The sequence below is a fragment of the Plutella xylostella genome, chromosome 27, assembly GCF_932276165.1.
Source record: "Plutella xylostella chromosome 27, ilPluXylo3.1, whole genome shotgun sequence".
In the NCBI taxonomy this organism is placed as follows: domain Eukaryota; kingdom Metazoa; phylum Arthropoda; class Insecta; order Lepidoptera; family Plutellidae; genus Plutella; species Plutella xylostella.
The window spans coordinates 2,180,509-2,205,241 of NC_064007.1; the positions used below are offsets into that span (position 1 = coordinate 2,180,509).

General features: G+C 36.2%; 2 protein-coding genes across 6 annotated transcripts in view; one reads left to right on the plus strand and one right to left on the minus strand.

Moving 5' to 3' along the window:
- The window catches only part of LOC105382892, a 531,219-nt gene that overhangs the window by 450,619 nt on the left and 55,867 nt on the right, over positions 1-24,733 (plus strand). The gene's annotated exons all lie outside the window — the stretch shown is intronic.
- LOC105392544 lies at positions 1,452-7,186 on the minus strand. Of its 4 annotated transcripts, none has more exons than XM_048630761.1 (3): positions 6,976-7,186; positions 6,055-6,363; positions 1,452-5,413 (listed from the first exon to the last, which is right to left on the minus strand). In XM_048630761.1, the coding sequence occupies exons 1-3, from the start codon at positions 7,022-7,024 to the stop codon at positions 5,397-5,399; spliced, it is 375 nt and encodes a 124-aa protein (XP_048486718.1). In that variant the 5' UTR covers positions 7,025-7,186; the 3' UTR covers positions 1,452-5,396. The 4 variants fall into 4 exon arrangements, with proteins under 4 accessions (XP_048486718.1, XP_048486717.1, XP_048486714.1 ...); XM_048630760.1 differs by having other exon boundaries at positions 6,055-6,360; positions 6,976-7,176; XM_048630757.1 differs by having other exon boundaries at positions 6,976-7,176.

Genomic DNA, 24,733 nt, shown 5'->3' on the forward strand with positions numbered 1-24,733 from the left:
TGGCTTATTATTCGAGCTGGTGCGATACTAACTTGGACTGTTTAGTTTTATTACTAATTATTTTTTTTAAATCCCTGACCGAAAAATCGGTGTTTAGTTTGTAGTTAGACTCGTGTCTTTTTTTTATTAGAGTTGAGTTTTTTTTTATAGTCATTACTTAACTACATATTCACTAAGTATGAAATTAACCCATTATGTTATCGGACTTTCGATTCGATTGGTTATTCGAAAATAGAAGTCTCTTTCACCAATTTTAAAATATATGGTTCAATTCTGACATCTGTAATTGGGGTCCAATTCGGAGTCTCGTCGGTAGCTCCCCACGGATCCAGTGTAGTATTTCAAAGCTTTAATATTTGTAAAATTAACAATATAATTGGGCACTCAGTCGAGTCTTTGCCTGCACAATGGCTCGCGTTTTCAAACATCTGGTCCCTCGAAAAAAGGGCGGATATTCGAACAGTGTTCAATAGGGACGCCTGTCCCAAAGGCGATCTTTTAGTCCCAAAAACAAGTACTTAATCCCCCAATTTGCTGCGCGAAAGCAAGTTGTGGTGCACTCGACTTAAGTATTGATTTCGGTTGCGAAAAATCTCATTTAGAGCTCTAAGTCGCAACGTAAATGGTTGCATCTGTACATCCCTTAGCGACGCATTCATTTTATGTCTCCATTGGTAAAAGGTCGTAAGTAACCGCATAAACCAAATTGAGTTTTGCTCGGACAGCGATAAAGTATACTTTTGTACACCAATGGCTTTGTATAGAGAGTACTAAATAAAGTCTTTACCCTTTGTGAATAGGAGGTGTAGCGTGTAATTAGCGATTTTATGAAATTGCTAGGTAAATAGTTAGTTCGTATTTCTTGTGACGAGTCCGTTTGTGGAAGGCAATGTTTAGTTACGCCTATTTCGAGTTGCTCGTTAACGTTTTAAGTTTTGCATGTTAGCTTTTTATGAGTTATTGTAAAGGGACAAATGGATATTCAGATTACTGAGGTTGTTTGGAGAGAAGGAGAATGAATAGTGTATGTTGCGTGGACTGTAGGTTTGGCTGGCTGGTCTTCTTCATTAAAACCAAAGTTTCACAGTGAGACAGTATTTATTTTATCACAACACAAGAGCACCGTACAGCAGTTATATTGTAACAGTATAGGATACGGAAGTAACCATAAACAATAAATTAAAAATATACCTGTGTTGCCATCAACATATTGCCGCCTAAGAAAGAGCAAACGATAAATTAACTCAAGAGATAACATTTGTATGACCAAATAAAGTGCAATCATGCTTAAACACATATACCTAACATAGTTTACATAGTATTTACTTAGGCATTTCGTACATTACATATTATGTCAACTCTAACTTGAAAGATACCTATCGAACAACAAGTTATGAAAATAAATTTATATAAACAAAGCTGACCGTTTTTAATTTATGTATTTACCTAACAAACATATTTTATGAATACCTACTATAACCATATAGAAGAGTACTTAAGTATATAATAGTAAATCTAACTATAACGATTATGCAGCTAAATGTAACTAATTTCAACTGTAAACACACATGTAAGGCATATACTTTAATTTAACAAAATATTATTTAACAGCATCTTCTCAATCAAGTATGTAAGTATATAACAGCATTTTACTAAATCTTAATCAGTAGTAAAACTTTATATAAGGTAAGCACAAATTTAACTATAGTAACGTGTATCTAACAATTAAGGTTGTAATTTCTTTACATTATACAAACAACTTAACTAATTTTTAACTATAAGTACCTATTCATAACAACAATAGACATAGTCTTAGTAGTATCAATGACATACAATGAAACAATCTTAAATCTATAAACAAAATACTTATTTATAATCATTTTTCAATAGGTAAAACGCTTATGCTCTGCAATGACCTAGTATACAATTTACCATCAGCTGTTTTTAACTGAAAGGCTCTGACCTTGCCATCATTTCCAGGGAATACTTTCACGACCCGTGCCATGGGCCACACCAAAGGTGGAGAATTGGGCTCTCTCATAAGAACTAGTGAACCTTCAGTTACATTAGGCATAGATTGACACCACTTACTTCTATTTTGCAAAGTATTTAAATAGTACTTATACCAAGCCTTCCAAAACCTTTGTTGCAACTGTGTACATTGTTGCCAGAAGCTTAGCCTATTGTTCCTAGTTTCAGAATTATCTACCTCGGGATACATAGTTAGAGACGTGCCTATAAGGAAATGCCCCGGAGTCAGGTAGCAGTAATCATTTATATCCTCAGAGAGGGGCAAAATAGGGCGTGAATTTAGCACAGCCTCTATCTGACATAATACAGTATTTAACTGTTCATAAGTTAATGCAGCATCTAACACAATGCGCTTTAAATGATATTTCATGCTTTTCACAGCGGCTTCTGCAAGCCCAGCGAACACCGGTGCATAGCTAGGTGTGAAATGAAACTTTATGCCTTCTTTGGCAGTATATGCTTGCACAAGTCCCTGATGATCAGCAGAACTATTAAGTTTGTACAGTTCCACCAGCTGGTTCCTTGCTCCTCGAAAGCAACCACCATTATCACAGAATACCTCGCTGGGCAGGCCTCGTCTACTTGAAAATCGTTTAAAGGCTGCAAGGAACGCCTCAGTAGTGAGATCAGAGGTCAATTCCAAATGAATTGCCTTCGTGACAAAACACACGAATATACATACATAACCTTTGCTAATGATAGCTTTTCTAACACGCGAATTTTTAACTTTGACAGGCCCAGCGAAGTCAATGCCTATTTTCTGGAATGGTCTGCATGGTGTGACTCGTTGAGGAGGCAAGGATCCCATTAGCTGCTTCGCTGCACAAGCTTTGAGCCTAAAACAAACCAAACATTTATGAGTTATCTTTTTTACTTGTCGCATTCCATTTATTAACCAATATTTTTGATTTAAGTTAGCAAGAAGTGATTTAGGCCCGGCATGTAATAACCTTTTATGCTCACTTTGTATAATAAGTTCAGTTATTCGGGATTTTTGAGCTAAGATGATAGGATGTTTTTGTGATAGCGGTATGTCCGAGTTATCAAGTCGCCCCCCTACTCTGATCAAGCCGTCTTTATCTAAGAAAGGATGTAGAGATTTCAAGGGTCCTCGCACGCAGTTGCCCTTTCGCAATGAGTTTATTTCATCACAGAAATAAATAGATTGCTCATGCTTTATTATTAAATGCAACGCATGTTGTAACTCATCAGGAGTTAGTGTTTTGTCATGAATTTTTGTACCGCTCTTTAAGTTATTACAAAACCTAAGGATATAAGCTATCACCCTAGTCATTTTATCTATATCTGAATATTTATTTAAAATTTCAGATAATATGTCCTGTTTGATACCTGTAGTAAGTACCACTTTAGCAGGCAGTGGTGTGGTCTTGGATTTCTTCATCTCTGGCAAACTGACAGGCAGATCTAAGTCTTTACTTTCAAATTTGTACTCTGATTGCAGGAACTCTGGCCCCTCCCACCAGAGGGCGCTGTTCGGAAGCTCCTGAGGACTTATACCTCGACTTATGAGATCAGCAGGGTTAGCTGTGGATGGCACATATAGCCAGGGCCACTTATTAGTTTTCTGCTGTATTACCCCTACTCTGTTCGATACATAAGCTTGTAGTTTAGTTGTTTCAGTTTGAATCCAAGCCAAAGTTATTTTAGAATCAGTGAATAAGTACACATCATAAATTTTTACATTTTCATGCAAAGTGTTATACACTCTCTCCATTAAAGTGGACAAAAGCAAGGCAGCATTTAGCTCTAACCTAGGTATGGTTAGGGGGTTCGCGCGTGGGTTAACTCGCGACTTTGAACAGAGTAGGTATAATTTAGCCTTACCTGTTTTGTCGACCACACGATGATAAATGCAGCACCTGTATCCCGTCGTACTGGACGCATCAGCAAAACCTATTAGTTGCTCAGTTACTGCTGTTTTCGTTGGAATGTACCTATTTATATTGATAGGCTGCATAGCCGCTAGACTCCTAACAAATTGAAGCCACTCATCAGCTAGCTCAGCTGGAATACGTTCATCCCAAGCAGTATTATTAGACCAAATCCTTGATATTATACTTTTAGCTTTTATAACTATTGGACCCGCAAAACCTAAGGGATCATAGAATTTAGATATGTAGCTAAGCACTTCCCTCTTCGTTATGACCTCCTCATTGAAAGGCACTGGGCTGTTTATTATAAAACAGTCCTTCTGTACATCAAGATTAAGCCCCAAAGCCTTCATACTATAGTTACCTTTTTGAAGTTCAAGCTGACTAAATTGCTGCTCAGCCTCCGGTATGTCAGCCAATATAGAGGGTGTGTTAGAAGCCCATTTATGCAAACTAAAGCTCCCATAACTTAACATTTCACACAACTGCCGTTTTGCTTCAATTAATTGGTTTAAATCCGAACATGAATATATAATGTCATCAACATACGTACAATTTTTTATTATAAACGATGCTAGAGGCAGGTCATGCTCGTGGGTTTTTGCAAGCTCAAATAAACAGCGCGTAGCTAAATAGCTTGAAGATTTCATACCATAACTGACGCTATCAAGACGAATACACCTTATAGCCTGACTAGGGTTATCGCGCCACAGAATGTTCTGAAGTGAAGTGTGCTCCGGGTTTACCAGTATATTGCGGAACATTTTTTTAATGTCAGAGCTCAAAGTGTATTCCCCATATCTATACAATAGCACAATGTCAAACAATTCTTTTTGCACTGTAGGCCCATTGAGTAAAATATCATTTAAAGATATTTTTTTATTTGTTTTCATACTACAATCAAATACAACCCTCATGGGCGTACTTTTACTATTTTCGTTTATTACCGAATGATGCGGCACAAAATAAATTGGATCCTCATTGAAATTGTATGAGTTAATATCTACATAGTGCCCATGCCCCAGGGCTACATAGTCATCAATAAACTTTTGATAATTTGTAAGCAAATTGATGTTCTTTTGCAGTCTTTTTTCTAGACTGAGAAACCTGTGTAATGCTAGGTCAAATGAGTTGCCTAGAGTTTCATTAATGTTGCCGGTTTCTATTTTCAAAGGTAAGTCAACAGTAAACTTGTTATTTTCAAGCTTTACTGAGCTTACAAATAATTTTTCTGCCAACTCTTGCTCTGAATCCCGCTCCTTTAGTAACTCCGGAACACTCTCCACTTCCCAAAGCTTTTTTATATTGTCGCTTACATCTGATTCACATTTAGCACAAAAAAGAGATACAACCTGATCCTTTATAATGGTATCTGTTAATGCTCCGGCGATGACATGGCCAAACTTAGTGTTGATGATGCTTGGAGATGAAGATGGTAGCTGATGGTTGGTTGAAGGCGAGCGTTGGGCCTCCTCAAGCTGCAGCAACACCTGGAAAAATACACCAGCACCAATTAGCATGTTAATCTCGGATGGCTGATTGAATGACGGGTCTGCCAAGGTGATACCAGCAGGGATGTTCAAGTTTTTTAAGTCTACTGGTGACTGTGGTAATTTGCATGTGATCTTTTCCACCACATGACAGTCCACCAGGGTACTAAAGTTAGTTGTCAATGAATGAACTTGCAATGGTAAACAATAGCTGACTTTATTATTGTTCCCAGCCACTCCAATGAGGTTTAGATTGTTTTGCTCGGGTGTAAAGCCCAAGACCTCAACGGCTCTTGCTGTAATGAGTGACACCTGTGAACCGGAGTCAAGGATACATTTTATATGAACTTCCTGTCCATTTTTCGCAAATACTTTGACCCGTGCTGTTGGGATTAATATATCATTTGCAGAGTCTCCAGAAAGGAGAACTACTGACCCTGGGCCACTTTCTTCGTCGAGGTGGAGCAGTGTGTTGTGATTTTTTTTGCATTGCCCACACCTAAAGTGGAATTTACATTTGCCAGGATGTATATTTAAACATGTGTTACATAGGTTATTTTTTCTTGCAAATGACACTCTGTCTTGGGTAGATAGTAATTTAAATTTTGGGCAAGTATATAATTTGTGATTGGTACACTTACAGTATAAGCACTCCATTGTAGAATTGGTTGTTGTTGCCAGAGTAACTTTACTCTTTGTTATGCTTGCCGGCTGCCGTTTCCCAGATGTGGCTGTCTCGCTGTGATCGGTGTTCTCCAAAGCAAGAGCTCGCCTCTCCAGATAGGAGAGGAAATCTTGAACTGTTGGGTCATTCTCCAGGTTTCTCTCCAGCTGATATGACCTCCAGCTGTATGTGTCTAACTTACGCTGCAGAATACCCAGTAAAAACGGGTCTTTGTCATCGACATTCACCTGTAGATTGGTGAGAGCGCTCATAGTCTGGTTCACTACTGAAACAAAAGTCCTTAAATCGTTAGCGCCTGCATACTTGGGCAACTTTTCCAAGTCTAACAGGGTGTTAACATGCTCGTTTACTATCTGATATTTGTTGTAAAACCTTTTGCTTAACAACTGCATGGCTTCCTCGTAACTCGCTGAGTTGAGTGGTAAATTTTTTACTAAGTCGAAGGGCTCACCCTGAAGGTAAGATCGCAGGTAGTATAATTTCTGTACATTGTCTAGGGATTTGTCATTATGAATGACTGACTTGAAAATCTCAATGAACGTTACGTATTCCGAGTATTTACCTGAAAAACTTGGAATGTTTATACTTGGTAACTTTGTCCTACTAGAAATGCTACTGGTACCTGACTCCGGGGTTTCACTAGCACTACTATGCGACTTAATGCTTTGGTTTAATACAGTTAAACAATGAAAATATTTATCCTCGACTTCACCAACATCCTCAGTGTCTGACAAGTCTAATGCCAAAATATCCTTATTAAGCTGATCATAATCAGCAAACGTGGTTGTCAACCTATCTCTTTTTGTAATGAGAGTTTCCACTTCACTTGACTTAAAATTTTTGCTATTTACAAATGAAAACAATCGCGTTACAATACCTTTTGCATAGCCTCTTTGGGCCTTTAGAGCTTTTAGTTGTTCCTCCATTATGATACACAGTTAAATTACACAATTTATCGTATTTGTTGCGACTCTAATGTTAGCTATTTACAATTACAGTTATTTATAGCTAAACTTTGCACTAGAAATCGAAAATTAAAAGCAAATTACAAATTGTTGCAACCACCACGCCAAATAAAATAAGATGGCGAATTTGTTGACGTCACATACGCCGTTCCGCTAGAGGGCGCAAGTTTCGCAAACGCAGCGCAGGCCTGCCAACCTAACTATTCTTACTTGACGTATGGTATGAACCAATGAGACTCGTCCGCTGCAGACTCGGAGTTCTTTGACGCGACGTGATTGGACGATGGTCGCTTCCCACGTCCCGTTGTTGATTCCGTCTTCGGTCTTCACCGCTCGAGTGGGACGACTGGCACGATGCTATCTTCTTTCCCTTTCTCTCTTGCCGCGATATGAATTGGAATGGCGGGAATTGTTCTTGGTTAAATGTTCTAGATTCTGATGTTATTTCTTATTTATTGCAACAACTTCTATCCTGAAGTTGTCGAAAATATATCACTTTATGACGTTCGGATGATTTCGCAGATACTTGATAGCTTGATTTCGCAAGTATACTGATCCTCCCGCCTTTTTAGTTCTTGCTGCATGCACGCATTGCGGCTCCCGTGTGCAATTTTATCTCGCTGTCCTTTTGCACAGGAAACTCCGTCGGATCGTTATGGACCAATGTGTGTTGCGTGGACTGTAGGTTTGGCTGGCTGGTCTTCTTCATTAAAACCAAAGTTTCACAGTGAGACAGTATTTATTTTATCACAACACAAGAGCACCGTACAGCAGTTATATTGTAACAGTATAGGATACGGAAGTAACCATAAACAATAAATTAAAAATATACCTGTGTTGCCATCAACAAATAGCAGAAACGGATTACTTTTAAACAGCTAAATGTATTTAGACAATAGGTATATGGATTACTTCATTTGTGAGGTGGAATTTTTAATTATCCATTATTTATTATTTGTGACAATTTTACATTTTAATACAATCCATAAGTGGCCAAGTATATGAAACAAAACCGTCAAGACTTTTATTGAAAGTTACAAAATTAATTTCTAAATCATACAACAACACTGTAGCCCGAAGAGTACTAAAGTATGTTCATGTATTTTCACAGCTATTATTTTAGTAACAAAGTTGCAAAGTTTATGGAAAGAAAATATATAATAAAATTGCGAAGTCCTTTGTCGAACTCTACAAAGGGTGGATGACACGAAAGTTACTTGCAAAGTATTAAATTTTATTACATGAAGAAGTCTTGAGTCAAGGATGCACTAGACTAAACCGAATACCAAGGTTACCAAGTTTTTCACCGAATTAAAAAAGGAGAAGGTTCTCATTTCATATATAATATATGTATGTATATGTTTTGAAAGTTATTTTGGAAAGTCATATTACTGTTAGTGTTACCACTAAAACTTGACAAATACCACACATTACGAAGAGGTTGTCAAACGCCTTATAAATGTGTCAAACTTTGTTCTAACAATGTTTTTTTTTTCGCAAGTTAGTCATCAGTTTGAATGTCTTGAACCAGAATTAACCAGTTTATCTTGTTCCGATCGTATGCGGTTGAGCGTGGGAGCACCTTCTAGTGATCTAAGAAGGTTTAACTTTGAGCCAACAGAATTCATTTTGCAACTTCATTCGTTTATAACATGATTATGTGTGAGCTAAATTGAACCAAAGATATATTACATAACAAGTGATTAGAGTAATATATATACTCGTATTTTTAATTGAATTTCATTACCAAACATTCAATTCATAGGTAATGCAGGAGTCTAAAATATAACTGATCTAAGTTACGTTTCTACTTTATGGATATACTAGCGGTACCCGCGCGCTTCGCTTCGCCTTATAAAGTTTTCCCGTGGGAATTTCGGGATAAAAAGAAGCTTATGTTCTTTTCCAGGGTCTAGACCGTATGTATACCAAATTTCATTCAAATCCGTTCAGTAGTTTTGGCGTGAAAGAGTAACAGACAGACACAGTTACTTTCGCATTTATAATATTAAGTTAGGATTAGGATGGAACAACGAAGGCAGCTGTCCATTGAAATTACCCCACAAAAATACCTGCTCATTACTATCTCAAAAAAAATACTTTTTATGTTCTCAACTTTGTCTCAACTGATATCAAATGGTCTTAGCTACTTTTAAATACGCCGTATTTTCAACACACAGCTGGGGGTGCTGCCTGGCTCTTCGGCTACGGAAGGCATTACCATAGGCATCATATTTTATGGGTCCAACCTATAAGTCCAACGGGTTTAACGATTTTTTGCCTGTTTTTTTAAATATTTTATTAAATAATATAAAATCAACGGGACTGTTTCTTGTAATGAATACCTAAATGGGTTATAAAAATATGTGTTTTCAATAAAAAAAACAAAAGTTTATTTGTTTTTTGTGGTGCAATGTGACATTTTATTAGGTTCGAATACGTTTTTCTATGTCTTATGTCTACAGATGCTAGTTTCTTGATAAAATATTGTAATTTATATTGAGTAGGGTCATGTGATGTCAAATAATGTTTTATTGAATTCCTATTCAGTATACAAAATCTTTACTCAGCTAGAATAAAAAAGTAGTAATACCTATATGTATTTAATGAAAGTAATACTACTATACACACATAAGTTGAATATGTATTTGATAATAAATTTTACATAAGTACATATGTATGTATAAATAAATATTTCTTTCAGATTATTTGAAAAAAAATTACTTCATGATTTATATAAAAACAATAAACGTATTTCCCTCTTAAGGTCTCTTTTATAAACATAATACCTACTGCTTTTACATAAAAGATCATCCGTCTTTTTCGTCGTTGATGGATATTCTCTCAATCAATAATGTTTATATATATACTGCCGGATTAGAAGATACACAGGCTTTTATTATATTCATAAGTATACATAATAAGTAATAATGTACTTCATATATATAGGTAACAAACCCTAAGGCTGGTCTAAGATGCTTTCACCGTGGTGAAAGAATTAGTCACCAATATAAAAAAAATATATATATTTATTTAAACACCATAGAATTTAAAAAAGTTAGTAGGTACAAACAAATAATTTTAGGAAATTAAATAAAAGGGTGAGAGATTATAAATTATCGAAATTCGGTGGCTTCCACACTAGGCTCAGCCTGTGTCGTGGATGCCAGTGTACCTGGTTACAAATAAAATGATTAACGTATAACGTGTATAGTAGTATATATGCTATAGAAAGGTATAATATAGGTCTTGCAAAAGTTAGTGTTCTGAGCTTTGGATGAGAAATAAAAAAATATGGCTCAATTTAACTACATATACAATGATACAAACTGAGACGTTCGCAGATAACCTTTGACTTGGAATGTTGGCAACATTAATTACTTATAATTATGCTGACACAATGATTTAGGTCATGTAATCATGTATTTATTTAACTTACAAATATTATTAACTACATTATTTACGCCTTGTGCATCTCACATCTAATTATGTCTTATAAATTGAGATGTGGCGTATTTGTGCGTAAAGGCCAATAAATTAAGGTAATTATTATAAAATTATTATCAAAGTCTACATAAGGTCGCTTAATGTGGTTCGGCGAACATAGGTGGGTAGATTCTATACATACCTAAAGAATAAGAAATGTAGGAAACATCAGGAAAACCCAGTATAGTGCCCACAATTACTAAATAGGGAATATGCGTATTTTTTTTTAATACTTTTATTGGATAGTTTCACATCACTTTATTATAGTAAAAAAAAATTCAACGCAAAAATAAGTAATTTAAGGTATTTTAAAGAAAGTTAAAAAATTACAACCATCACGACCACTTTGAAATTCCCGTCAGGATGGCGGGCTGTCGTGACGTCATAATCGTTTAATTTCACGGCTCAGAATAAGTAGTCCCGTCAGTCGGCATAGATTTTTTACCTAATCAAGTAATCACAGAGTACTTTTGTATTTTCAACAAACCAATGTTGTCATGGTAACAAACGAAAAAGGAAGTGTATAAAGTGTGATCAGTGGCTGTTTTGTAATGGTAATAAAGTGTGACCAGTGGCTGTTTTGTAATGGGAGCTCGTAATTAGCTGCTAGTAGCTCTTTTGAAATGGGAGCGCGCAAACCAAAGGACCTTTGTACACAATATTACGCTATTATGGCAATAAGAATATAAAGTAATATTTGTATTGTATGTAAGTACTTACTGTAACTTTGGTTCTCAGTAAGAGAGACTAGGGTTAGTGGGTCATGAAAAGGCTTGGTAGCCTTATGTTCGGATCGCTGGTAGTAGAAGCGACGTTTATTTGTATAAGAAGAAAGGTTATTAATATGTAAGAACTCTTAATACCGAGATACAGATTCTGGCGCATAGTGACATCTATGTAAATACATAAAAACTACTTGATAACTGAACATACCGCCCGACATTGTGCGCATTTATGGAGTGACAATGGAACAAACTTTGTCGGAGCCGCCAGAGAGTTAAAAGAACTCTTTAACGAAAACAAGAGTGCTATGACCAAAGAAGTGGCAGAACTGCTAGCCAACGACGGCACGACATGGCACTTTATACCACCTAGAATGCCAACATGTGGCGGATTATGGGAAGCAGGTGTACAATCAGCGAAAAGGCACTTGACCAGGGTAAATAAAGATACCAAACTCACGTATGAAGAGATGTCTACCCTGCTAACACAGATTGAGGCATGCCTTAATTCACGACCAATCTGTCAGATAGACAACACTACAGAAACGCCGCTAACACCGGGACATTTCTTAGTGGGAGAACCTCTAATAGGTGTACCTGGTCCAGACTACCAAACTAAGAAGATCGGATTGTTGACAAGATGGCAACTCATTCAACGAATGACAAGTGATTTCTGGTGCAGATGGCGAACAGAGTATCTCAACACTCTGCAACAGAGATTCAAGTGGCAAGTAGCAGTTCCATCACCAGAGATAGGCGATTTGGTAGTCGTCAAGAATGAAGACATGCCCCCGACTAAATGGTTACTGGGTCGAATCAAGTATCTTCACCCAGGAGAAGATAACATAGTCAGAGTAGTGACGGTACAGTGCAAAGGAAATAAAGAATTGAAGAGACCTTTGTACAAGATAATACCACTGCCGAAACAACCTGAGGCCGAGTAATTCATGGTGGGCGGCATGCAAGTACAATTGAAAGGAAGGAGAAACTATAATTTTTTATGCAGTCCATTGCTATTTATAAGCTATATTAAGTTAGTTAAGTATATTTGTTTAGTTAATTTTATCTTAAAAACTATGTTTTTGGTGGGCGGTATGTCCGATTCACTATGGTATAAAAAGAAGAAATTGGTGTGTCAAAAGTGAAGTTGAGAAAATAAAACAGCAAAATAAAAAAACGTGTTTCAATATAACAAATCCAATTTATTTAGGCAATTAAGACCACGAAATACAACAAACAGTCTATTCTATTATCTGTGGGGGTGTAAGAACCTGCACCTGGCTCTCTTGAATGGAACCATTGTGCATATCTCAAAGGTCTAAACCCCCTTATCTAAACTATCGAATAAGAGTATAAAAATATATGCATATTCCCTAATATTTGGGCACACGGCTCTCGACTTTTTAATAGTCTTTGCTGTCCTTTTCCGCAGCTGGGCACAGTTTACTCGTTCATACTGCGTAATAAATTTAATGTGTCCAGTTCTTCTGATTACGAGAATTCTTCCATAACTTAATTTAGAAAAAAATAACAACTTTTGAAATATACTAACGACTGCCATTATAACCTAAAAGTAGAAACAGCAACTTGTGTCATGTTCATGTCATAATACTTACAATACAAATTTAATTTTATTGTGTTGCAATATGGAGCATATTTGAGTGGCTCGTTGACTAGCGAATGGCTGTTTACGCCTTATTACAATAGAACAACTAGTGGCAGCCCATACACTACCAACAAAAAATATAAAAAGTTCTAAACTTTGCAAACAAACAAGCATATCAAACAAGAAGTGGAGAGGTTATAGGAGGCTAGGATCTACTCGTATTGGAAGAATTTTTATGTGATCCATCGTATCTGATCACAACGAGCATCACAAATACTCGGTGACATTAACATTTCTTTGTTTACACTTGACATTTATTTAACTACGCAAACGCAAAGAAGTTATTATTCTGAGATTGATATATAAAGAATTATGACGTCACATCCGCCCTAAGAAAATGGGTGACGTTTCTCGGAAGTTAGAATTTACCGAAGTTTTTTTGTACTTTTCAACTTCATTTACTTGCTCAAAAATAAATTATAATCAAAAATAATGATGGAGTCGTAGTTATGAAACAACAAAGTTTATTATAAATAATATTTGACCTTTATTTGAACCACTTGCATATTCCCTATTGCGGTAAATTAAGCTACTGATCTTATTTTGGCTACACCTAGCGTCTATAATAATCTACATTATACAATGCACTAAAACTGGCCATTACCAGTCAACTTGCAGAAAAATTTTATACACACAATTTCAAAAATCGAACGCTGTCGGCCATTATTATTACAGTCGACCAGAAAAATCTAAACCAGATATTTTCAAAAATCGAACGCCGTCCGAATGACTCTACAAAACACATAAATCAATGTCCGTATTCTGCACGCGCGGCCAAGACCGCATTAGTCTCGCAAACAGATCGCCGGCCAGGTGATCGATCCGGCGGCGCGACCTCGATCAGACTCTATTGTCGTTGATACTCTTTGTCGTATTTTTTTCTTTTTTTCCACCGCCACCAGCCAGCATCGAACGCATTTACAAGATTAATTTAGGCGGTGTACAGACCTCGCCAATACAGTCTATTGGCGGTTGAAACATTCGGCGTTTTTGTTTAAAGCTTTTTTGTGTTTCTAATATGAGGTTTGGTTGGTTAAATTGCGATCGGTTCGTGTTAAAAAGCGTTACTAGACAATTTGTTACAGATTTTTGTTCGCGTCATTTAATTTAACTTTGGTGAACATGTTCAGCAACGCCTAAAATAATATCGTTAATTTTCATCTATAGAATGTTACGTTTGGATAATGATAAACAGAGCGTGTAAGTCATCAGATTGGAACATTTCTATAAAAAAATGATAATATGTTTTAGAAAATCGGTCAAGATCTTACGTTCTCGGGTGGTTTTAACGCATGATTCACTGATAGTCATACAAACAACAATTGAATTGTCTGTCCTCGACCTTAATTTTGCATGGTGACAATTTGCTACAGCAAGCTGTTAACAATTTTCAAGTAATTACGCAATATCTTCAAAAAAAAACTAACACACTCTGCCATCTGCTTTTAAAAACTACATTTATACAGTTTAAAATATTGTATGTCTTAGTTTATGATGTTGCGTAATTGTATTTTAAAAGTATAACACCTGGTTGCGTAACACAAATAAATAGATAAGTAAATAAAGTAAAGGCAGGTTGAGAATTGCCCCTCCGCCCAGCCAACGCTTAAAACTATAAAACTAAAGTTTCACACAATGCAGACCTATTCTGAACTAATATTCGGAAAGCTATACAATAAGCGGGTAGACAGGTAAGGGGACCATGAAATTCGCACTCAATCCCGATGTCACACTTACACGGGTGTTACCTGGCCTGCGAAGGACGTGGAGGGTTGTCCACGTTCCTAAATACACACAGAATAGAAAGAAAGAAAAGTATAAGTAAAGAATAGTAATTGTATTAATGATTTAGATTTTTGTTGTCGCTAGCTGAGTAAATTAAACTTAGATCCTTATTAGTTTCATTAAATAAATTTCCAAACTATATCTGGATATAGCAAAAACTGATGAACGGATTTTGATGAAATTCGACATGATCTCTCATCTCGAATTTCATCAAAATCCGTGACCAATGAATCTGGCCGACACCTACAATTAACATTGGCTATATTGCTTTAACACATAGGCTACTCAAAGCAGAGTGGGCAACAGCTAACAGTAATAGTATAAGGAGTGAGTATAAGTATATGGAAAAACAAGTCTGTATTCTTTTAATTTTAACCTATTTTGGCAACCCTGTCCGGTCGGATGTGACAAAGGAGTATACTGTCGAGAGATCCCTTTAAGGTGGCATTCCAAGGAGGATGTGACGAAGCGTGAACTATTCCGAGGCTCAATCGATACGTGCTTCGTATTGTGACAGACAGAATAGGGATGTTTTCGAAATCGCCCGTGTGTGACAGAGTTGACCTTAATACGGACTGGACCTAAAAATCCGTTCGAATACCTACAATAGGTTTTGAAATAAGAATATAGGGTTTTTTATATTAATAAGGATATGAGATATGATGAATGATTGCAATGAATGGCTGAATATGCCTGTATGCCATCTGCAGGGCTAGCACGAGTTTTCAAAAGTTTCTTGCCGCACTGGCTCTCGAAGCCGCGCGATTTAGGGCGTGCGATGTGAATCTTTTTAAGGTCTTATCGTGTGCGTCTTGCGCCTCGTGATAGCCCTGCTGGTGGACTTTAGAAAACACTTACCCAATTAGTTATATGATGAAAGCAAACCAACCCACTGCTACATTAGTGAATTTACTATGTGAGCTTTATTTATTACGTTACGGATTGCTTGGTTATGATTACCTATAAATCAGAATATCATAAAATGTAAAAGTACATACATGAAATACCTACCTAATAAGCTATTCGACTCACAGAAAAACCAATAAATAAGATCGAAGCAAGCCCTCGGAATAGATCAAAGGCATCGCTAGTGATGTGTTGACGGGATGGCTGAAATTAGGCAAAAAATAACGGATTTAGGGTAACCGCGACTTCCTAACGTATCGAACGCTAGGGTTGTCAGTTTTCACTAGAAATAGACATGTTTGTAAAATGCATTTCCTCTTATAACTTTTTTGACAACCATCGTTATAAAAGTAGTTGTAATGGAAGACGTAAAGATTTCAACATCACCATCAGCCTATAGCAGTCCATTGTTGGACGTAGGCCTCTGCCAAAGCACGCCACTGGATGCGATCTATATATATAGCTTTCTGCATCCAATCATTACCAACCAACTTTCGCAAGTCGTCACCCCATCTAGCCGGAGGGCGTCCTACACTACGTTTGCTTAGTCTCCACTCAAGAACACGTTTACCTCATCGGTTCTTTGACAGATGTGACCGGCCAGTAAAGATTTGTAACTTCTATATTACTTGACTAGGTCCTAAAATAAAATTGTGCCTAGCGTTGATGTGGCAGCCCTAGGGCGATGTGCCGATCTCGACTCTTCGTTATTTTTTCGTGTGACAGGCGGCTCATCGAATTTTCGGATTACGAATGTAAATGGTGCGGATTTGAATTCTAGAAAATAGGAATAAACACCAAGGCTTCCATTGCTGTAGATATGTTTCGATAAAACCTCCGATGAAAGAGAGCGGTGTTGTAAGTTTAAAAAACGTGTCTGTGGACCGTCTGTGATAGCGTGCTCTCAAACCGCTGAACAAATTTTCGATAAGTATTTTAAGTTTTTTTGGTTATAAAGTTGTCAGTAATGTTAGTGTTCTTATCCATATTTCATTAAAATCGGCTGGGCCATTCAAAAATTGTGCGACTTTTATTATTGAATATCGGGGGGTTTTTAACGTCGGTTACCTATTAGATTGATAGATAGATAGAATATTCTTTATTTGTACACACACATAAAATAACCTTACATAACTTAAATACTAACAAATATATACAAAAATGGCGGTGTTATCGCTTAATGCGATTTTTTCAAGACAACCTTAGTGGAAGGATATTTTGATGATATATAAATAAAAACTTGAATAGAAACGAAACCGAATATGAGTAATCTTTCTAAATAACAACAATGCGTCGGCCTTGTCACGAAGCGTCGCAGAAATTCACCTTAAGTTATTTTATATGTTAAATAAAATATGCGGAAAAGAATTTCTGCTTACGAAAAACAAGAAAGCGACATGTACCTACGGAATTCCCCAACCAATTCCGGTGGTATTTGCTGAAAATATCCGCTAATCCTATATGTTTGGTTTGCCTACAACATAAACAGGTCTTGTTTCACAAAACTGTTACGTAACTTGAGACAATTTCAGTGATCCCAGAGGGTGCTAACCTAAGCGAGTTTCGTTACTTTTCTGTGTAAGTTTACATTTATTTTTACCAATACTTGGAATAATGTTCTACCATGTAGAATGTATATAACTTAGCTTGACAGATACTTTTGTATGGTAAACAAGAGAAAAAGTAGAAGTAAGCATAAGCTATGATATGTGGTTGGTACAGTCAGATTCATGCTTCATAAGTATGTATATGTAGCACATTATTCATATTCATGCATTTGAACCTTTTTCAACAAACAACCCTTAATTATTGAATAAGAACTATGAAAAAGCCTATTTGTGAATTTGACAGGGTGTAAAAGTGTGAGTGTAGTGTGTAAAACCATCTCGAAACGGTAACGAATATTTGGTATAAATATTTTAAATGTTATAACAACCTAACGTTAATCTCTTCTCTTATTTTAGAGGTGCTAGTTTTTATTGGAATATCCTTAAGAGACGCATGTTAAACTTCGTTGTTTGCCCACGTCACGGCAAGTACCTTCGTTGTGACAAGTTAAATGTGTAGAAAAGCTTGAAATTATACCTTTATTTATACCTAATGGTACTAATAATCATTGTGAAAATTGCTAAGAATAAAAGTGACTTGGACCGTGACTGACAAGGGAAAGGAATGCACGTAAGTAATCGAAACTACCATCAAAGTAGGTAGATTCTTGGAATGTGTGGGGTGGGTAGAAGGTCATTAATATGTTAACAATAATTGTGTACCTTTTTGCGATTAAAATTGATATCAAATGCAAGACTTGAGGGATTATTTGACCGAATACGTAAGCATCTTAATGACAATGGATCGTGTCAGTTTCAGTGAACATACCACCAAATTACTCCTAAATGGAAAAGATTAGCTGACTAATGATAATGACACCGTCTGCAATCTTGAAGTACATTTGAGAACCAGGATATTACTGATTAAAACGATATTTTAATCATATTCTTATTAAATGTTTAAAAAAATAGGGTCATATTTGTTGATAAATTGTGTGTGGAACTTTTTCATTGATCGCGAATGCATGAAAGTCTATTGGTTAAGTTGCTATAATTATACTCTTATCGAAAACCAACAGCTATGCAACTTAACAGCCAATGACACGAATCCTTGTAAATGCTGGCTGGTAACAAAATCCGCGCGAAGCCGTGTGTGGCAGCTTTACCGGGCAGGTGCGTCTGGCGCGCCGTGTGCACGCACTTTACTTTCACTTACTTCTTTTTTTCAAGATGGCGGCGTATGGTGAGCGAAAAGCAGATGAATTTCGAGAAAGGTGTAGAGCGTGTGTGCATTAGATTTGATGGGGGATTGGGTTCAGATTTTAATACTTATTGTTATTTTTATCGAATGAGTTGGACACATTTTTGGTTGCAGTTTGGTGAGTATTATACACATTAGTTCGTGAGTACATATTATGTTAGGTAGGTACGTATTATTTATGATTTTATTAGAGGTATTATTTTGGTTCATTATGTTTTCTTTAAAATGGCTTTTACATAGGTAATTCATTCTTCAAATTACTCATGTATTAAGTAACTGATACATTAGTTAGGCAAATGTAAAAGCTACCTTAATTAATTGCATGAGAAAACTAACTTAACCAATTTATAAATAAAACAATACTTAAGTACATGTACAATTGTACATGTAGCTCCCTTCTTACAAATTTACTGTCCATTGGCCGTGTTTGCCGTGTCCATCACTCACTCAAGTCTAGGGCATAAATTTAATACGACCTAGGTAGCCTAGGTACAAGAGGAATGGTCGGACAGACTTATGGCTATTGTATGTATATTATGCAATTTATACCAGTACCTACGGTATAGGATTTGTGTTCAATTGCTGAGACCTGATTGGGTGTTAGTGTCTGTCTTGATTTCTGAATGATTGGTTTGGTAAAATTAAATTTACTTAAATGTTTATGCTTTCTCCCTCTTTCCTTCCTTCACATCGTTGTACATTGTGTAGGTAGGCACTGAACAAACAATGATAGAAGTAAAAAAAAAATATGCATATAAACTACGTACCGATTTATTTATAAAATCATTATCACAACAGAACTACTTTCAAATGTTTTTGTAGTCTGTAGTCAATAATTTAAACGAAACATGGCCACAACGCATTAGTCCGTATCGCAAAACTGGCAACACTTAAAATTCAACGGCCAACGCAAACTTTTCTTAATTCGAACATGTGCCCAACAGTTGAAAACCTAATAACACAACAATTAGGAAGTTCCATTATAATTGAATCAGGCTTACGTGCCTATGTGCTATTGAATATTACGAGACGAATACCTACTCCACGTTAAACCAGCAGGTCTAGTACAGGTTAAATATTTTGTCGAAAACTATAAAAGTTTACGTTTTCTCGCATACTAAGTGGCGCCTCTAATGGAAACTATCATGAAACTTTTTGACAGATAATGTATGGAGATGACAGGAGAAAACGTAAACTTTTTTCGTTTTTTTAAATAGCAAAACCCTACTAGATACTTCAAATAGTACTAGAGGGTCAGGCCAATTGGTCTAGTATAATTAAATTTGCTATTTAGATAAGTATATCGACTCGACATGAAAAAAACGAAGGTCATTTAGACAGCAGTGGCATAGACTAATTACTTATATGTATTATTATGTTTAATATTTTACAAATTATATTATTTCATGGCAGTGGAAACTACATAAACCCAAACGAGGACTTACGAATTTTAAGAATATTTATACCTACATTATTCCTTGTTTTTTTTTCATTACCATCGTAATCCCATATGTAACTGTGTAATTTGTACCTTAGCAGTCTCACTTACAATTTTGGTATTTACAATCTCCTTACTCATGTTAGTTTTCCGTTAAACACCAGGCAAATTCGAGACCCAAACCATATCTCATAGAAGATCACAGAGCAAGCATCAAGTTCTAAATCGCTTTACTGCTCCCTAAGTCCCGGGTTCGATGTCCGTGCGCGGCTTATATTAATTAAACTGAAACATTTGAGGCTTTCCCCACTGACTGTTCACATTGTATTGTCCCTTGACGCTAACCAACAACATAAATACTAAACTAATACCAACCTTATGGCAGTACAACGTAGATCTAAACAAAATGTTGTATTCATATTTCAAAGGTCTGTTTAGGGAACGGAGCGTAATTTGCTATTAGAGAAGTGACGTCTTTGGAGAGAGGAGTAGGAATTATGATATTATGGAATTGGAGGACTTTGGTAGTTTAGATTTAAATCCAGATTGCTGTAGGTAGAGTCCTTATATTTAACTGAAGATAAGGAATAGTGCAGATAGGTTTGGTTGTTTGGAACAACATATAATGTTATACCTAAACGTAGCCCGCAACATCCGCTTCGCCTTAAAAATAACCGTGGGAATCAAGGGTATTGTAAGTTTTCTACAAAACCATTTTTATCAAAATTGCTCCAGCCGCTGAAAGTCCGCGAAAGATACCAATATCCAGAAAAGTTATTAATACATATTACTTAACAGACCCTCTAGTACGGGTTTTGCTATTTATGAAAAACGAAAAAAGTTTAGGTTTCCTTTTGTCATCTGTCAAAAGTTTAATCATAGTTTCCGCTAGAGGCGCCACTTTGTATGCGAGAAAACCTAAACTTTTATAGTTTTCGATAAACTATCAGACCTGTACTAGATGGGCAGGCTGTATTGTTCAGAGACTGTCTTCCCTTTCCGAAGTAGACCACCATAATGCCCACTTAATCAATTCATAAGTACTCATTTACTCATGCCAATCAAGTTTATTACGCTCTATAATTCATATCGTAATCGTCCCGCGCCGCGGTAATAATAATAATAATAGCAAAGCATTTGACAAGTCAATCAATTCGACAAATTAATTAATTATCATATTACATGTTAATTAGTTGCGACAGTTTCACTGTCATATAGTTGTGTGTTAGTGGAGGCATATCGTATTCACATGGGTGCCTTCTGCCTTATCATCTTTGTGTAAATATGTTATATTATTTATTTTATTCTTATTATACACATACACGTTGTTAAAAAAAGCACTTACGCTTTTTTGGAAATATCGAGTTACACATGGATCATTTATTAAATTTTGTTTTTATTATTGTCAGAACAACAGGTGTGACTGGACCAAAAAAAAACTTCTTACAGATTTTAAAGTAATTTTACCTCTTTTAGTGTTCTCTCTCCCATTTTTGCTGCTGTTTTCCATAGTAAAGCTAGGTTTTTTCGGGATTTTAAAGTTTTTTACCATAATGGAAGTGGCTAAGTATGGACCAGGGAAGTTGGTTCACAACTTGATTTTGTCTGCTGAAGGGAAGCTCACTAATAAACGTTTACTCTATATCTAAAATGGATTTGAATTGATAACAAATTGAAATTAGTTCGTGAATAATTCTAAGGTTTAATTTGGCAATTATCGTTAGTAAATTATAACCTGACATAATTTCTGATGAAGTTATATTTAATATTAATCTTGGTAAATTAAGTCCCAATATAGGTTGAATTTGGTTGAAGTTATTATATTATTTTTTAGTCTTCATTTAGCCTCAAAATATACCGAAGTAATTTTTGTTCTTTTACATTATATATATTTATACAAATTCATGGTAGAATGTTAAAATACGTTTGTTTATATTTATTAATGATGGCACTTATCTACTCAGATTTCCCTAGAATGACCGCTCGTATGTTGTTTTCCAATCAAAAGAGCCGTTATTGACAAGAGCCGCCATGTTTGTTCGAGTTCGATTTTCGAAACTGAATACGCACACCGCCGCCTGGAGGGTTACTCTATACTGACAAAAAACGAACGAACGAGAACTGTCGTGCAATCGGCACCTTTAATACAACGAGATAGAGTCGTGGCTCGCGCAGCAGCGCTCCGAAACTTCGTTTTTCGTCATATAGAGTGACCCCTCTGCTCCCTACGGTGTATGTTTTTTTAGGCAAAGGAATCGAAAACGAGCCTTACAGAATGTGTAGTGAACGAAAAAGTTTTAGTAGAAAAACAAATCGGGAAAAATAATATTTGGACTTACCAGGATCGCACGCATCTAAGGAGGCCGCCTCTTAACGATTTCAAAACAAATATTTTTTTCAAGACTCACTGGCCGGTAAGAAAATAAATCCTTTTTGCTTGTTGTTTTAGTGTTATTCTTCATATTATAGGTCTGTTACGTTCGCAGGTTAAAAACGTGAGAATGTAGCTAGATTTATATTTAGCATTAACCTTAGTTTTATTAACTTTAGCATTATTTTAGAACCCTTATATTGAACAGTAACTATGCCATACAAATAAATATAGGTATTATACAAATATTATGTTCCAAGTGTACTTACATCTTCCTAGCCATCCTCACCCAATTAACACTTATAGTGTTTCTTTAAGGACAGTATACACTCAACTAATACCATAAAGGAAGTAAACAAACTTGACACAATATCCTAATTGGGAACCATACGGTACGCGAAAGCCCTTGGGTTGAAAAAAGGGAACCATATTTTGCGGAAACAGGCCCCAAGTTTTTGTCAAAACAAAAACTGTCAACGGCATCGTAAATTAAGTTAAGAAAGCGATTAAGTTACTCTATTCAAGGGTGCATTTGAGAATGCTCTAATGGGCTTTTGGGGTTCCTACGGCGAAATGTTATGAGCGATTGAGCGTAGAGTGAGAGAATATGATTTAATAATATATACATTTATCAGATTTGGGAAAAAAAATCTCCTCAGCATCTTCCTGAACAGCTAGACCAATTTTGTTTTCTTATACATATTTTGAATAAAAGCTCAACTCTGCCATTTGTCTAAAACTTCTAAAAGTGATTGGTTAGATTGCTATTTGAACAGAGTTATAGAAAAAGATAATTACCTACGGAACCCCTTTTGTGTGTGTTCTGCATCGGACTTGCTCGGTTTTTTTTTCTAAGTAAGCGTCGCATAGCGGAACCAGAGATTTAAGATGCATGATAAATTAAACGCATTCTTTGCTAAAAATATATTTGTTTGTTTAGGGTTTCCTACCCGCCATGCTGCGGTTTGTAGCAACTTTTGAACTTACAGCTTTTAATAAAGGCATAATGGAAAATGATATTAACCTATGCAAATTTTGCAGTAATTTATTAAAAAAACTATACTCTGTCTATTTTATTATTGGTTTTTTGACATTCGAAATCCCATACATATTTGACTGCAAAGGAAAACCAACTTTACTTACCAGACATACGGAAACGTCGGAAATGCAATAATATAGTGGAAGCTCTATACATAGGAACCTACTTGTTACTTTTTTCGACGACTTTATCAAAGATTCAAAATTCAAAAATGGAATTTTTCCACACCAGTGGACAGTCACGCATAAAATGCGATGTTGTCGACAGTGCATATTACTTACTGGCTAAGCGTACAGCTTTGCATTTGGCGCGCTGCTGACCCCAACTCACTCTTGAAAGGCAATGTACCTATTGGGCCTGTCTTGCGTTCCCAAAATTAAAACTATCATAAATTCTCTTCAAAAGCGTTTTCCCAAAAAGTTAAAATACAAGTATGTTCAGCTAGGTAATGCTTATTTTGAAAACCTAGAAACAAGAGCATAATTCCTACAATTTAGAAGTCACTTTGGAAAATGGTTAAAAAATGCTGTTTCTCGCCGGAAAAAAGTTACTAAAATAGGCATTGCCTAGTTAAACATATTTATATTTTCTTCTTGTAAAAAAGATTTTGAATCTAGAATTTATTATGGTTACTTTTTATGTTGAGAACGCAAGACAGACGCAATACATTTCAAGAGTAGGGGTACTGGCCCGGAAGCCAGCATAGAGCCCGGCCGCGCTTGTACGCGAACACTTCTGCCAGCGATTGTACTTTTAGAACGAAAACTTTGCTATAATACCGGAATTTATTGCTGTGGAGACAGCTGCTCGAAATTGCACCTTGTCACCAAACGATAAGATTAAAAACGGTGTGGTTCGTTTTATTATGCACCTGAAATAAGTTTTCGGCGAGGTTTTGTTAGTAAAATATACATTTCGCTGTTCCGATCTTTATGAAACTGTTACGTAACATTTGGAGAGGTGTTGATTTGATGGTCCAAATTTTATTTTTGTTTTATTGGTTGTTTTTTCTCTACTCGACTTGCATATACTGTGCACCAATAAACGTTGGGGTGTATAATTATGTTCTTGACATAGAGATACTATGTAACACTATTACATAACAATGCACTATATACTATATCCATAGTTCTTGGTAGGTGACCACGATCCGTTGGTCTGACGAACATTGATAAGGTGGTTGGTAGTGGCTTTATGACAGGGGTCAAGATAGATTGGTAGGGCGCTTCTTGTCATCCCATTTCGAGCACTCAATGAGTAAAGGTTGATAAAAATACTCAACGAATCTAATGTAATAAATATGGAAGTAGAAAAAAAGGCGGAAGGAATCTCGCTTACTAAAACACTGAAGCACCACAATGGCGGCGACATGAGAGTGTGTGGGTGCGACGTGATTGGCGCGCGGCGGCAAACTGACTTACTTTGAGTATGAATGTGTGTGAGTGTCGG